The sequence below is a fragment of the Propithecus coquereli genome, unplaced genomic scaffold, assembly GCF_000956105.1.
Source record: "Propithecus coquereli isolate 6110/MARCELLA unplaced genomic scaffold, Pcoq_1.0 Scaffold86, whole genome shotgun sequence".
NCBI lineage: Eukaryota > Metazoa > Chordata > Mammalia > Primates > Indriidae > Propithecus > Propithecus coquereli.
In genome coordinates, this window is record NW_012154840.1 from 494,751 (window position 1) to 509,350 (window position 14,600).

Consider the following 14,600-nt stretch of genomic DNA (forward strand, 5'->3'; position numbering starts at 1 on the left):
GCTTCTGTACAACTAAGGAAACAATAAACAGAGCAAATAGACAACCTACAGAATGGGAGAAAATATTTGCATACTATACATCCTATAAAGGTCTAATAAACAGAATCTACAAAGAACTGAAGCAAATGAACAACAAACACCCAAACACTTCTATAAAAAGTGGGCAAAAGATATAAACAGAAGTTTCTTCAAAAGAAGAATGACAAATAGCCAATAATCATATGAAAAAAACATTCAACATCACTAATCATCAGGGAAATGCAAATTAAAACCACAATAGGTTATTACCTTATGCAAGTTAGAATGGCATTGTTAAAAAGTCCAAAAACAACAGATGCTGGCATGGATGCAGTGAGAAACGAATGCTTATACACTGTTGGAGGGACTGCAAATTAGTACAATCTCTATGGAAAACAGTATGGAGATTCCTCAAAGAACTAATAGTAGACCTACCCTTTCATCCAGCATTCCCAGTACTGTGTATTTACCCAAAGAAAAAGAAATAATTTTATCAAAAATACACCTATAGTCAAATGTTTATTGCAGCACAATTCATAATTGCAAAGATGTGAAATCAACCCAAGTGCCCATCGATTCACGAGTGGATTAATAAAATGTGTCACTGAGTAGTACATGGGGTACTACTCAGACATAAAAAAAGATGAAATAATAACCTTTGCAACAATCTGGATGGAACTGGAGACCATTCTCCTAAGTGAAGTTTCACAAGAATGGCAAAACAGATACAACATGTATTCTCCATTTAATTGGTACTAACCAATGAGCACACGTGCACGGAAGGAAGTAAAACTCGGTGGAAAGCAACCAGGGCGAGTGGGGAGGAAGAGAGGGGAATAAACTCACCTAATGGGTACTATGATCACGTTTTGGTTGATGGGCACACCTATAATCAGGACTCAAGCATTACAAAAACAATCCATGTACCCTAAAATATTTTTATCTCATTAATATTTTGGCATAAAAATTAATTTTTTGAATGTATGTAATTTTTTGAACACATGAATTGACTGTTAGTTGAATTATTTCATCTATTTTAATTATGTGTACATATATCTTCATTATCTAACTGCTTTGATCATTTAGGTGGCCCAAATGTAAGTTTGATTTTTTTAATCCAGTGTTTTTAGGCTAATTAATTTTCTAATTAATACAATGTCTTAGAAAAGGATTCTCTCAAATATCTTAAATGGTGCTGTGCTCTTCTTTTTCAACTATATTAAGAATATTTACACTTTAGGTAAGACAGAGATTAACACACAAATACAAAGTTTACACAAGAGTATATTTTTAAAAGGATATTAACACAACATTTGAGTAACAAAAATGCACCTGAAGCCCTAGGCTAAGATGGTCTGAATGAAAACTAAGTCAACAGATTTTGCTAACCTATCTCCCTGGAAAATGAGGGGAACTCTTTTTTCACCGCCTTTTGTAGTCAAAAAATAAAACTATATTATCAGATTATAGCCTCAAAGGATACTTGTAATCATAACCCAAAATAAAAGATCATAACCTACAAGAAAGTTAAGCTTCAGGAGATTTTCCGAGGAAGCAAGTAGATTTGACAATATTGTTTTCCCTATCTTTCATTCTTTCAGTACTCAACACAAACTTGGCAACAATCTCCATATTGTCAAAGTTTTTGAAAGTCTAAGGTGCTCAAAAGAAGGAAGCCACTTAAAAATGTCGCTCCATGAATTAGTATTAAACGTGTTTTGGGACAGGATTTGTCTTAAGGGTTTTACAAAGCTTTGCCCTGAAAGAATATGTGAACGTGTTGGTTTGCATTTCGAATGCTGTTATACTCGGAAGGGCGTCTCTGAAAGGCAGTAGCGGCTGTATCCCACGAGGTGCCGCGTTTCTCAGACCTAAAGAATTGGATTTGCTTTGTAAAGCACAAGCAAATCTGTTAAAAACTATAGGCCGAGAGCTGACAATGGAGTGCCCTCCGGAACAAACAGCTTCCCGGAAAGGACAGCTTCCCAAATGGCTAAAAGCAAAGCTTTTGTTTAAACCACTCTAGACTACCTGTCTCCATTCACAATAACCTAATAAACATGGAGCTTACATATCTCTGTTTAACCCCTCTGGTTAAATGATAAACTTACCTTAAAATTTAGAAATTAACCTTTGAAAGACTTTGCAACCGTTTGTTCACGTAAATAGAATTAGTTAAAGAATCTGTAGAACCCTTCTGTAAAAGCCTTTTGAAAATCTGTTAACCTGAGAGGAACTACCTGTTGTTATGTAAATCTGTTACCCCTGACAATTGCTCACTATTTCCTATAAGTTAACATGTAAGACCTCATTCGGGGCTTTTTGAGACCAACGGAGAGATCCGAGCCCCCTGAGCTCCCGCTTTGCCTATAATCTTTATAAACTTATAAAACTATATCTTTGTCTCAGTTTATTCTTTTATTTCTTCCATTTTCCATTTCTCTCTATTATTTTCTTATCCCTTGCAACTCTACCAAAGGGACCCGGTTTTTTGCAGGGAACACTGGCCACGTTTCCCCGCAAAAAAAATAACATATTAAAAGCTCTGGACAATGCCCTGGATTAGAAGACTTAAATTTAAGTTGCTTCATCCAATTCCATTTTCTTGTGTAATGCAGAAAATAAAAATCAAAGACATTTTAAAGCACAAACTACATCTTTTAACAAATTAACATGCAATCACCCAGGCCCCAGATTGAATCTTTGCTTTCAACCTACAACAATTTCATCTAAAACAAACTAATTCCATCCATTGTATCATGACATTTATTATTCACATTAAATCCTTTTAGAACTTAGAGTAACCTAAAGGCATTTAGTCCTGTGAAATTTAACTTAAATCAATCTTTTCTTTTTTTTTTCTTTTTAAGCTTCTGGAAAAGCTGCAACATTTAGAAAAAAATATTCCACTATTTCTTTAAAATGCCCACAACAGGATGGCCTGTCTAAACCCTAATACAAAAGCATTTAGATGTTGATATTGTTTCGCTTACCTTGTGGGCATTTAGCCTCACAAGTTTACTATTGACATGAGAGACTATCATTACTAGTTAAATGCCAGTGAGGGATAAGAGAAAAATACAGCATATTCTGTATGGTTTACAAAAAAAGAAGTAATACAATTCTTTAATTGTTATGTCAGAAATTTCATCTACACAAGAACAATAATGCCAAGCTTATTTATATGGTATGCCATCTAATTACTTACCACAGGTAAGCTATTGTGCTCAGACACACTAATCTGTCAAGACAATAATTCTCCCCTACAAAGATGGAGAATTGGCTTAGGTAACCCCATGCCAAATTTTCAGAATTTTCTTTATGCGATGAGGGAGTCAAATTGCTCCCCTACCCCAATATAGGCAAGGTAGTTGCAATTTAGGCATTTAACCTCTACAGGGATCTCATAAGCTTGGTCACAAATAACAATTGCTATACTGTGATTAAGTGACTCTATTAGAAGTAACAGGAAATTCTAGAAGAGCATAAAGGGAGAGTCCTCCTCCCATATCTAGGAGATGCAATTTCTTAGATTTCCAGTGGAAAATCAGATTCAAACCCCAAAAGAAATAACTCACAGCAAAGACTTGTCCAGATACTTACGCCACAATCCCTGAGAGATGGAACATTTCAGCTGTCAAGTAGGAGAGGTAACTATATAAGAAGACAAAGAGGGGTTCGATGACCCGGATGGTCTTGGTAAAGCGGGTGGTAAAGGCAGCGAATATTCCAAACAGGATCCCGATGAAAACTCCTCCCATTCCAACCAAAAAAAATTTTCCTATCGCAGCCAAAATATCCACCAGTTTTATAGAGGACATTTCACAGAAAGAGTTGAACAGCTTATAGAGTACCTGCATAGGAAAAGATCAGATCAAATGTATCAATCAGAAAGGTATGAAATTATGCCCTATCTATCCTTCTAATTTAAGTTTTCTCAATTTTGATGTCCTCCAACTCCCCATTCTCTCACCCTCAGCGTAAGTTCCTACAAAGTGTCCAGGTCAAGGGGAAAAGTTCAGAGCCCCAACCAAAGCTTCTCCATATCAAGATATATTTCTACAGATCATTGTAAAACTGCACATGATTCCATTTGAAAAATTTTTGATGGTCTACAAAGACACCCTTTATAGCTAAGATTTTCTTATCTGGCATGACTGGAAAGACTGTAGTCTCTAGAAGGTTTATTCCAGTTTTCACTTAATTAACTGACAGATTAATATGGTAGCAAGGAAGCACTGTCATATTCTAAAACATATTAGTGACTATTAAATCATATTCTCTCTCAATTTATAAACTTACTCCTAGAACTAAATTGCTCAATTATGGCCTAAACCAGAATTCAATTTTTATGTAAATTTCAAGGCTGAGCATAAGGAAACTTGATTCAATACCTATTATAGAACGCCTATACCTAGGATACTTACAACAGTAACAGCATCGTTAAGGAGGGATTCTCCAAATACCAAAATATGAAGCTTCTCATTCACATGAATTTCTTCAAATACAGAGAGTACAGCCACAGGATCTACTGCAGCAATCAAACTACCAAACCAAAGATTATGGAGCAATGACACATCTTGAAGATTGAAGTGCTTCACCTGACATATACCATAAAGGGAAAGGCCTATTCCAAATGCATTCCACATAGTTCCAACAACAGCGTACAACAGAATGGTGCCTATATTCTCAAAAAAGAGCCGACTGGGCATAAAATATCCTGCCTCAAGGACTATCGGTGGAAGTAAGTACAGGAAAAATATGTCACTGTCCATGACCGGTGGGGATTTGTCATTTAAAGTGTAAATTAGTCCTCCCATGATGAGACCTACAAATATCAAGAGGCAGCTTTCAGGTACAACTGTGGGCATCTTATTATAGAGGTGAAATCCTGGAAAAGAGAAAGAAGATAAGAGTGTTAAAACATCTTCATTATCAATCACCTCTATATGTCATCCTTCTTGTCAAGTCTCATGACTTCAGGAAAATATCTTCTCAGTCATTTTTCCATTTTCCATTTTAATAATGACAAAGATACAGGGGCATGAATGGAAGCATTTGTCTCTATAATGGAAAAATATTTACTAATATAATAAAAGTATTCACAGTTAACAGCAGGATTATTAATGTGCCCACTGAATCATTTTCAGATGTGGGCACATATTTTAAAATGGAAACAATGCATTTAACAGCTGGAAATATAATTCTACTCTTCTTATGATCATAGTGATAGACATCAGTAGCCTAAAAAGCATATATCTGAGAAACATAATTCATTGTCTTCTTTGTGTAATAAGACCTGAGAAGGCATTTAGTAATCATAACTAATTATTTATAAACAAATTGAGGCAAAAGAAGCAAGGTGACATTTCATGGTTACACAGTAAGTATGTGACAGAGCTAGAATGACAACCCAGCCAACTCTCCTGACTCCCAGCCCAGTGGTCCTATAACTATCACAAACTGTCACTTGGGCTGTTTGGCAGACCTATGCTTACATTAATTCATATTACTGGATTATCGAAATGCAATCCCAATCATAAAGTTTGTTTTCTCTCTTAGAAGCACATGAGTCTTTTATCCCACATGGGAAATGTGGCCACTTCTAGCACGCCACATGACAGCAGTTCTGTTTTATTCTATATTCTTTTACCTTTGCCCTGTATTATATACCACATCATCATACTTTAGCTTACATGAAGCCTATACAAAATGACTTTAATTATCATCAACTCCCTGTACTATAGAAACGAACTTAAAGACCATCTGAGATGATCCATCCCCCTCCTCATTACCCCAGTCCCCACCAATACACTGCAGAAATCCCTTTCTAATATACCTGTAAATTAATTTAACTACAAGTTTCTCAAGGATTAAGGCTAGTCTTTAAATTTATCCCTTAGCACAATGCTACATAGAAATAGATGAGGAAATAATTTGAAAATAAATAATAAATACATTTTCAGAAAAGAAAGCCATCTAGCTCCTAAACTACACTTTATTTCTCAATAGTTGCAAAACTGTTTTCACATATACTCTCCCACTTAATTCTCTCATTGCACCAACATAGCAAGGTAAATACTGTTATTCTCACTTTACAAATGATAAAAATGGGGCATAAAGAACTATTTCACTGATTCAACATGTACTTATTGATTGCCTGCCATGTGTTAGGCACTGGCTTCTAAGTTTGCACAAATATTAAGTAGGTCAAAGTATCTGCTCTTTACACTGCACCATGCTGCTTCCCTCTTATCTTACAGGACAATTTCTTTCCCAGGCATTGAAATGTTTTTAAAGTTCTTCATAGGAAAGATGAGGTCTTATTTAGTTCTATAGCTCATGGGCTCAATATAAGGCTCCACACATAAAATGTGCTGAGAAAATGTTTGTTCAATTAATGAATGCTAACAAAGTTTTTTAAAATTTACATTCTATTACTAAGGTTATGGCAAAAAGTTATGTCAGTGATGAATCAATACAGTCCGACTTAAACAAATGGGTATGGATGACCTATTGGGATGTCCCTTTTGCCCTGTGATCCTGACATTAACATCTAATTAGACTATTTATTGCAATCGATTTATCTAGTACTGCAAAAAACCTTAACTATCCACAACTGCTAATTATTTTTACCTAAGACAGCATGTAAGTCTGATTAAGGAGACAGGAGATCCGCCTTCTAGTTCTGGTTTATGAACATGGCAAAATATCTTCTCTCCCTGGGCCTCATATATCCTATCTATAAAGCGAATGAATAAAAATGAAGGGGTTGGATAAGAATGATCTCTCAGGGTTTTCCTAGCTCTTACCATCTACCTTGTGGTGAATCTGTGGATCTCCTTTGTATCATCATTAAATAATATATTTAATTAATGCTAAAGCTATGATACAACATAAAGTCACTTAAGTAAAACTTTGGAATGTTCAACATGATTTCTTTTATAGCTAATAAATTCATTTTACAATAAAAAATTCTATAGATTCTGCCATATTTTCCTGGCATTGTTTTTCTTTCTGAGCCTACAAAGAAAGAAATGGCCACTCAATAATAAACACTTAGAATTTTTAAAAGACCCTTATAATTTTGATGTCACCAAGGTAAAAGTGAAATAAATTATCAAAGAACATAAAAGGAATAATTGAGAATATCTCTCCTTAGGTGAGCCATAATGCTACCAAAATTTCAATACTCGTCCCCAAAGCCGAACGAAGAACAAGGACAAGTAGTTTGAGAAAAAGTAAAGAGAAGATTATTAATTTGCTGGCAAATAAGGAGGATGACAGATTCTTGTCTTAAACAACAGTCATCCTCCCTTTAAGCAGAAATACAGAGTTTTTAAAGGGGGTTTTCAGCTTCAGGCTATTGCTGTTTAACTATGGTTGTTGGTCCTGCTCAACCTTATCTCCAGTGAAGATGATCCCATGACCTTTGCCCAGACAATTCTGTGGAGCCATCTTCTGTGGTTTAAGATAGTAGAAAACAAAGAACAAAGAACTCTCCTCTGCCCCTCTGATTACTGGCCTCAGGCAAGAATGCAGGTTTTAATTCCCAAAAAGAGTGGGGGGGTGGTTAAAGAGACAATGTTTGCCCTTTTCCAGGCCTTTATCTCTATTACAATAATACTAGAAATTCAGGATATTCATAAAGGCTAAATAGTTAAAACATGACAGCTGTTGTATTCCACTTGCTGGATTTATTCTTTATTTATTCTCTTACATTCTGAACGGAGGCAAAAAAATTTTCTTTTTTTAAAAAAATGGGAAATGCTCCATAGAAAGCACTTGAGTCATGGGGATAAAAAAATAAAATGAGAAAGAAAAAAAGAAAAAGAAAAGGGAAATGGACTTGTCCCAGTATCCCACTACCTGGCAAATATAACAAGCTTCCTGTTGGGGGGAAAAAAGGCTACCTAAAGACTCAGGTCAGTTAGTATCTGAAATCTATCTAGTGAGATTTCTCTTTTGTTCTTTTTAACATTATGCCATCTCCTCCCAACCCTTGAACAACTGGATCTCTTTGCAGTCTAAATTCCTGCGCTGGGCCTATTACTTTCTTCTGCTGCTGGGAGAATAATTTGAATATAATCACTGGCAAGCAGGGTTTGAGTAATGAAGAAAAGGTCCTTTTGACAGATATCAAGAGGCAAATATTCCAGCTTGCCTTTCTCTGGTCTCTGAAATAAAGGTTACATTTCTTAACATATAGAAAAGCCCTGAGAGTGCCTACTGTTAGGCAACTCCATGGGAGAACCCTGGGAAATCCCTCACTTACCTATCTTTGCCAGAGAAGCTAACATAATCCAGAGTGTGATCTCGAAAGGGACCTGCACATGCTGGTAGTCCAGAGAGAAGAAGAGTGTGTGAGCAGACACCACTGAGCCATTATCCTGTGTTTCTTCCAGTCCCCAGCTGCCATTGCCTGTCTGCAGATCCCGGTGTTTCTGCATACTAACCCCAGAGGTTTCCAGGAACTGGGAGCAGAACTGTCCCAGCAGCAGAGGCAACAGGAGCTCTAGCCCATGGGCCATCACCAGTTCTTCCAGCTATGCTTGCTAAAGTAAATTGATCTCCCTAGATTCAGCTGCTCACAAATGCACTTTGCTGCCCCTGATCCTTAGGCCTCCTGGGTCTAGTAGATCAGTGGATACTCTGGCAGCTCCCTGGAGTCCCTGCAGAGAAATGCTAGGTTGTTATGCCCTGGAATGAGATTAGAGCCAGGAGCCAACAAAGGGAGGGAGCTGGGAAAAATCCATTGATTGACATAGAAAAGGATTTTATCCCCAGTCCTAACCCTTAAGGGAAGAAAATCACTGGGGACTCGATTCTGGCCACTTAGCCATCTATTTACTTATTGTGAGACTACTCCAATTGCCCATAGATATGGAAAAATTATTCAAGAAGAATTCCTAAATCTCCTGAAGACTATCAAGGCCTCTGTACACAAGAACCTTAACTAGAATGCCAAAGATGCATTTAGGGGGAAAACCCTAGAGCAGAGCTTCTTGTTTTCACAGAGACAGGGAAAAAGTATGACAAACATTAAGTCATGAAAACTCCAGGAAAAATTCTTTTTCTTTATTTCGAATAAGTGACCCAGTAATTAAGAGCAAGGCAAACAATATTATTTTTACCATAATTCCCATCATCCATGTGATGTCTTTCAATAGAACTTCTGAAAAGGGTCAAGGACTTTTCCTTCCACTTCTGACCCATGCAAATTATGCCTATTTTATTTCTTTATCAAATTACTCAGGTTTCAGCATGACCAAAATATATTGGTTTGATGAATACAAAACTAAGTGAGATTTCACCAGTTAGGCTGACTTCTAGAATACCTGCAAATCCTTTTGTATTATTGTGCCCTTTTCGTTTTTTCCAGCTTTATTGAAGTATAATTGACAAATAAAAATTGTATATATTCAAGGTGTACAATGTGATGTTTTGATGTATGTACACATTATGAAATGATTTCCACAATCAAACTAATTAACATATTAATATACTTAGCATCTACTCTCTTAGTGAATTTCAAGTATGTAATACATTATTAGCTATAGTTTCCAAGCTCTACATTAGGTCTACAAATTTATTCAACTTATAACTGCAACTTTGTGCCCTATGACCAACATCTCCCAATTTTCTCTACCCTCCAATCCCTGGTAACCACTCTTCTACTCTCTGTTTCTACAAGTTAGACTTCTTTAGATTCCTGTATTTAGGCATGATTTTAAGCCTGGTTTCTTCTTTTCTGTTGTTTTCTTTTGTCAAAACCTTTAGAGCACATCCTGGCATGTGGATTACCAAACTTAATGTCATCAAAAATTTAAAGGAAAAGAAGTCATTTTATCAAAAAGACACCTGCACTTGAATGTTTATTACAGCACAATTCACAATTGCAAAAACGCGGCATCAACCTAAGTGCTCATCGTGTCATGATAGGGATATAAATATATATGTATACACACACACACACACACACACCATGGAGTACTATTCAGCCATACAAAGAAATGAATTAATGCCTTTTGTATCAATATGGATGGAACTGGAGACTGTTATCCTGAGAGAAGTATCTCAGGCCTAGAAAAACAAGCACCACAAGTACTCTCTAATAATTTAGAACTAATAGATGAGCACACATGGGCACAGAGAGAAGTAAAAGTCATTGGAAATCAAGAAGGCGGTCGGGGGCAGGAGGTGAGAGTTAGGGGCCTATCTAACAGGTACAATAAACACTGTTCTGGTGATGGGCACACTGGTAGCCCTGATTTAAGCATTATGAAAGCTCTTCATGTTACAAAAACATTTGTACCCTCTTAATATTTTGAAATAAAAAAATAAACACTTAACATATTTATTTTGACTGCAGTAATCAGGGAATATATGCAATTAAAAGTAGGATGGAATGTGTTAATTTCAGAGGATAGAGCCAATCATCTAAAAAAGAAATAGGCTTTATCTAATCTCCATGTGACTCTTTTCCCTGAATTTTCAATGATAAGCTTTTACACCAAACTATCCATATAATTAATAGGTAATTTATGTGTGTGTGTGTGTGTGTGTGTGTGTGTATGCATGCATGCATATGTACATATAAATCATATGGCACACTGACAAATACGGTAAATTTTGTTGATTACAATTACATTTTTAAACTACATCTTTGTATTTGTTCTGTATTATTATAAAATCCACTATTATCTCTTTTCTATAAATATATTGTATTTTTAGCTTGTAAAATTCAATAGACCAGAATAAATAACCATTTTCTCACGGTAAATACATCTGAAATGCAGCAATGCTTGAAGTAGGTACTCAATTAAAAAAATTCACAGGGGATGATGATTATTGCACTTTGAAACTGATGTATATTTTCAGTATTATGGCAAATATAAATATTTGCTATATCAAGGAAAGTTATTCTTTTTTTGTTTTCTGTGTGATCAGAATACTGATAAATTACACAGTAAACATGGGAACATATTTTCCTGATAATTTCTTGATTTAAAAATAATCATTCTTACTTTTCCAATAATAAACAAAAATAGAGAGAAAGAGAAGAAGGGAGGAAAGAAGGAAAGCAGGAAGAAAGGAAGCAAGGAAGGAAGGAAGGAATATAGGAAGGAAGGAAGTACCAAAATAAGTTAATGAGTGTTTCACAAAACAGGATGCCTGGGTGTTAACAATGTGATTGACTATTCACAGAGAACATGGGTAATTAAAACATGGGAGCCTTAGGTTATTAAATAAATCAATGACCCATTTTTTCCTTAGCTGTCTAAACCTAACAGCTAATGATAAACCAATGACCCATTTTTCAGCAAAGAGGGGAAAATTTGGAAACACAGACTCACCAATGCACACGGGTTTGATTTGTTAACACAAAGTCTTTCTTGAAAAAAAATCTAATTTTAAAAAGTAGGGCATAATTTTAAAACCTGAGAATCTAAAATTTCATTTCCCTATAAACTTCTCCATTTGCAATTTCATTTACTATCATCCTGTACTCAACACTCAGCTATTCACTTCACTTTTAGATCAAAGACTGATAATTTGACACTAATCACAATTCTTAGTAATTATTTTCTATGTGTCCATTAGACCAAATTCTAGAATAATTAAATTAGGCGTGGAATATTCAATATTGATGAACCTCATTATGTAGGTCTAGCCTTTCACGTCACAGTCATATAATGTTGTGATTTTAGGATCTGTGGAAAGTCATTTCATGATCTGAAACATACCTTTCCATTCTTTTCTCTTCTTGATTAATGTATAATGAACATTTAATAAAATGCACAGTTATTTGGTATGCAGTTTGATGAATTTTAAAAATTTATATACACCTTTGCAACTACCACCCAAAAGAAGATATAGATTCTTTCTCTCATGCTCCTTTTTAGTCTAGCCCCCACCCTAATCCCCAGGCAACCACTGTTCTGATTTTTTTCAGCACAGATTAGTTTTCGTGTGTTCATGAACCTCGTATAAATTGAATTATACAGTATATACTGTTTTGTGCCCTAGCTTCTTTTGGTCAGCATCATATCTATAGGAATTATATATGTTGTTGTGTGTATCAATAGTTCAATTCTTTTTATGGCTGACCAGTGCTCCATTGTATGAATATACCAAAATTTGTTTATCCATTCTCAGGTTGATGACCATTTGAGATGTTTCTAGTGTTTGGTATTGCACAAAAGGCTGCTATGAACATTCTTTTTTTTTTTTATTTCAGCATATTATGGGGGTATAGATGTTTAGGTTACGTATGTTGCCCTTGCCCCCCCCCCCAAGTCCGAGTTTCAAGCGTGTCCATCCCTTGGATGATGCGCATTGCACTCTTTGTGTATGCAAATACCTGTATCCTCCTCCCCCCTCCCCCCTCCCCCCTACCCGACATCCAATAGATGTTATTCTTATATGTACACTTATGTGTTGATCATTTAATACCAATTTGATGGTGAGTACATGTGGTGCATGTTTTTCCATTCTTGGGATACTTCACTTAGTAGAATGCGTTCCAGCTCTATCCAGGAGTATACAAGAGGTGCTATATCACTATTGTTTCTTAAAGCTGAATAGTACTCCATGGTATGGAAACAACCCAAGTGTCCATCAACACGAGTGGATTAATAAAATGCTATGAACATTCTTGAACAAGTTTTATATAGATGCATGATTTCATTTCTTTTTCAAATTAAAAAAATTTTTAAGCTTTATCGAAGTATAATTGATATTTAAAATGAACATATTTAATGTGTACATTTTTATGAGTTTGGATATATGTATTTACCCATGATGCCATCACCACGATCAAGATACTAACTATATCCATCACTTTCAAAAATTGCTTTGTGTTCTTTTATGTGTTTGTATGTGTTTGTGTGTATGTGTGTGTGTGAGTGTGTGGTAAGAACACTTAACGTGTAATATATCCTCTTAATATATTTATTAGTGCACAATACCATATTATTAACCATAGGTACTATGCTGTACAACAGATCTCTAGAACTTATTCATCTTGCATAACTTAAACTTCATATCCATTGAGCAAAAATTCCCCATGTCCTTCTCCCCCCACCCCTGGAAACCACCATTCAGTTCTTTGCTTCTATGAGTTTGACTATTTTAGATACCTCAGATAAGTAGAATTGTGCAATATTTATTGTTTTATGACTGGGTCATTTCTCTTAGCATAACGTCTTCTACATTTACCCATGTCATCATGATAGGATCCCCTTCCTTTTTGAGATTGAACAATATTTCATTGTACATATATACCACATTTTCTTTATCCATTCCTCTGCTGACGGATTTTTTTGGTCGTTTCCATATCTTGGCTATTGTGAATAGTACTGCAATGAACACGGAAATGTGTATCTATTTTTGAGATCCTGATATCCATTCTTTTGTATATATACTCATAAGTTGGATTGCTGGATCATATGGTAGTTCTAATATTTTGATGAACCTCCATACTCTTTTCCACAGTGGCTGCACCATTCTACATTCCCCACTTCTTTACCAGCTTTCTTTTGGATAGTTACCTGTAAGTGTGATTGCTAGGTCTTCCTTCTTGGAAAACAATGCGGCATAAAGTATTTAACTTCTATACCCCACTGTTATCAAAACTTATACAGTATAAATCTGTAAAGAAGATAGTTGTGAACTTAAATTTATACAAAGGGATAAATGACTGAAGTCAAAAGGAATAGGTAAATATAGACAATCTAGACTATGAATCAGGAGACCTGAAGACGAGTTCAACTATTAGATGCTAGTTCTGTGACCTTGGATAGTTTATTCATCCTCTGTGAACTTCTATTTTGTCCTCTTCAAAAATGATGAGATTTCCTGTTTACTTCAGAACAATTTGAGTATCTGCTGTGCACCAGTTATAGAAGTATATGCTGCAGATACTGCTTCCGTGCAGTCAACAAGTTTCTGCTCTAGCGGGAGAAATAGGCATAAAAAATAATGTCATTATAATATAATAAGTGAAGTTTATTCAACAACAAGTGTATAACCAACAGTTATCTATTGAGTGCCTACCTTGTATTTCCTACTAAGCACTGGGCATGTGATGCTAAACACTTCCAATAAAGTTCTGGGCATCTACCCAAAAGAACAAAAGACATTCTATAAAAAATACATCTGCACTAGAACGTTTGTAACAGCACAATTCACAATTGCAAAGATGTGGAAACAACCCAAGTGTCCATCAGTACGTGAGTGGATTAATAAAATGTGGTGTATGTATACCATGGAGTTATACTCAACCACAAAAAACAATGGTGATCTAGCACCTCTTGTATTACCCTGGTTAGAGCTAGAGCTCATTCTACTAAGTGAAGTATCACAAGAATGGAAAAACAAGTACCACATGTACTCACCATCAAATTGGTATTAACTGATCAACACTTAAGTGCACATATAATAGTAACATTCATCGGGTGTCAGGCAGATGGGAGGGGGGAGGAAGGGATGTGTATACAGACACCTAATGGGTGCGGTGCACACTGTCTGGGGGATGGATATGCTTGAAGCTCTGACTCGGGTGGGGCAAAGGCAATATA

The 14,600-nt window shown here is 35.7% G+C and overlaps 1 protein-coding gene across 1 annotated transcript in view; it reads right to left on the reverse strand.

Moving 5' to 3' along the window:
• The window catches only part of LOC105826142 (sodium/hydrogen exchanger 2-like), a 198,613-nt gene extending 190,064 nt beyond the window's left edge, over positions 1-8,549 (reverse strand). The window contains exons 1-3 of the mRNA XM_012664069.1: positions 8,294-8,549; positions 4,446-4,909; positions 3,622-3,872 (exon numbers count right to left, since the gene is read on the reverse strand). Coding sequence (XP_012519523.1) covers positions 3,622-3,872; positions 4,446-4,909; positions 8,294-8,549 — 971 coding nt within the window. The remainder of the gene's footprint in view (positions 1-3,621; positions 3,873-4,445; positions 4,910-8,293) is intronic.
• Between the last annotated feature and the right edge of the window lie 6,051 nt (positions 8,550-14,600).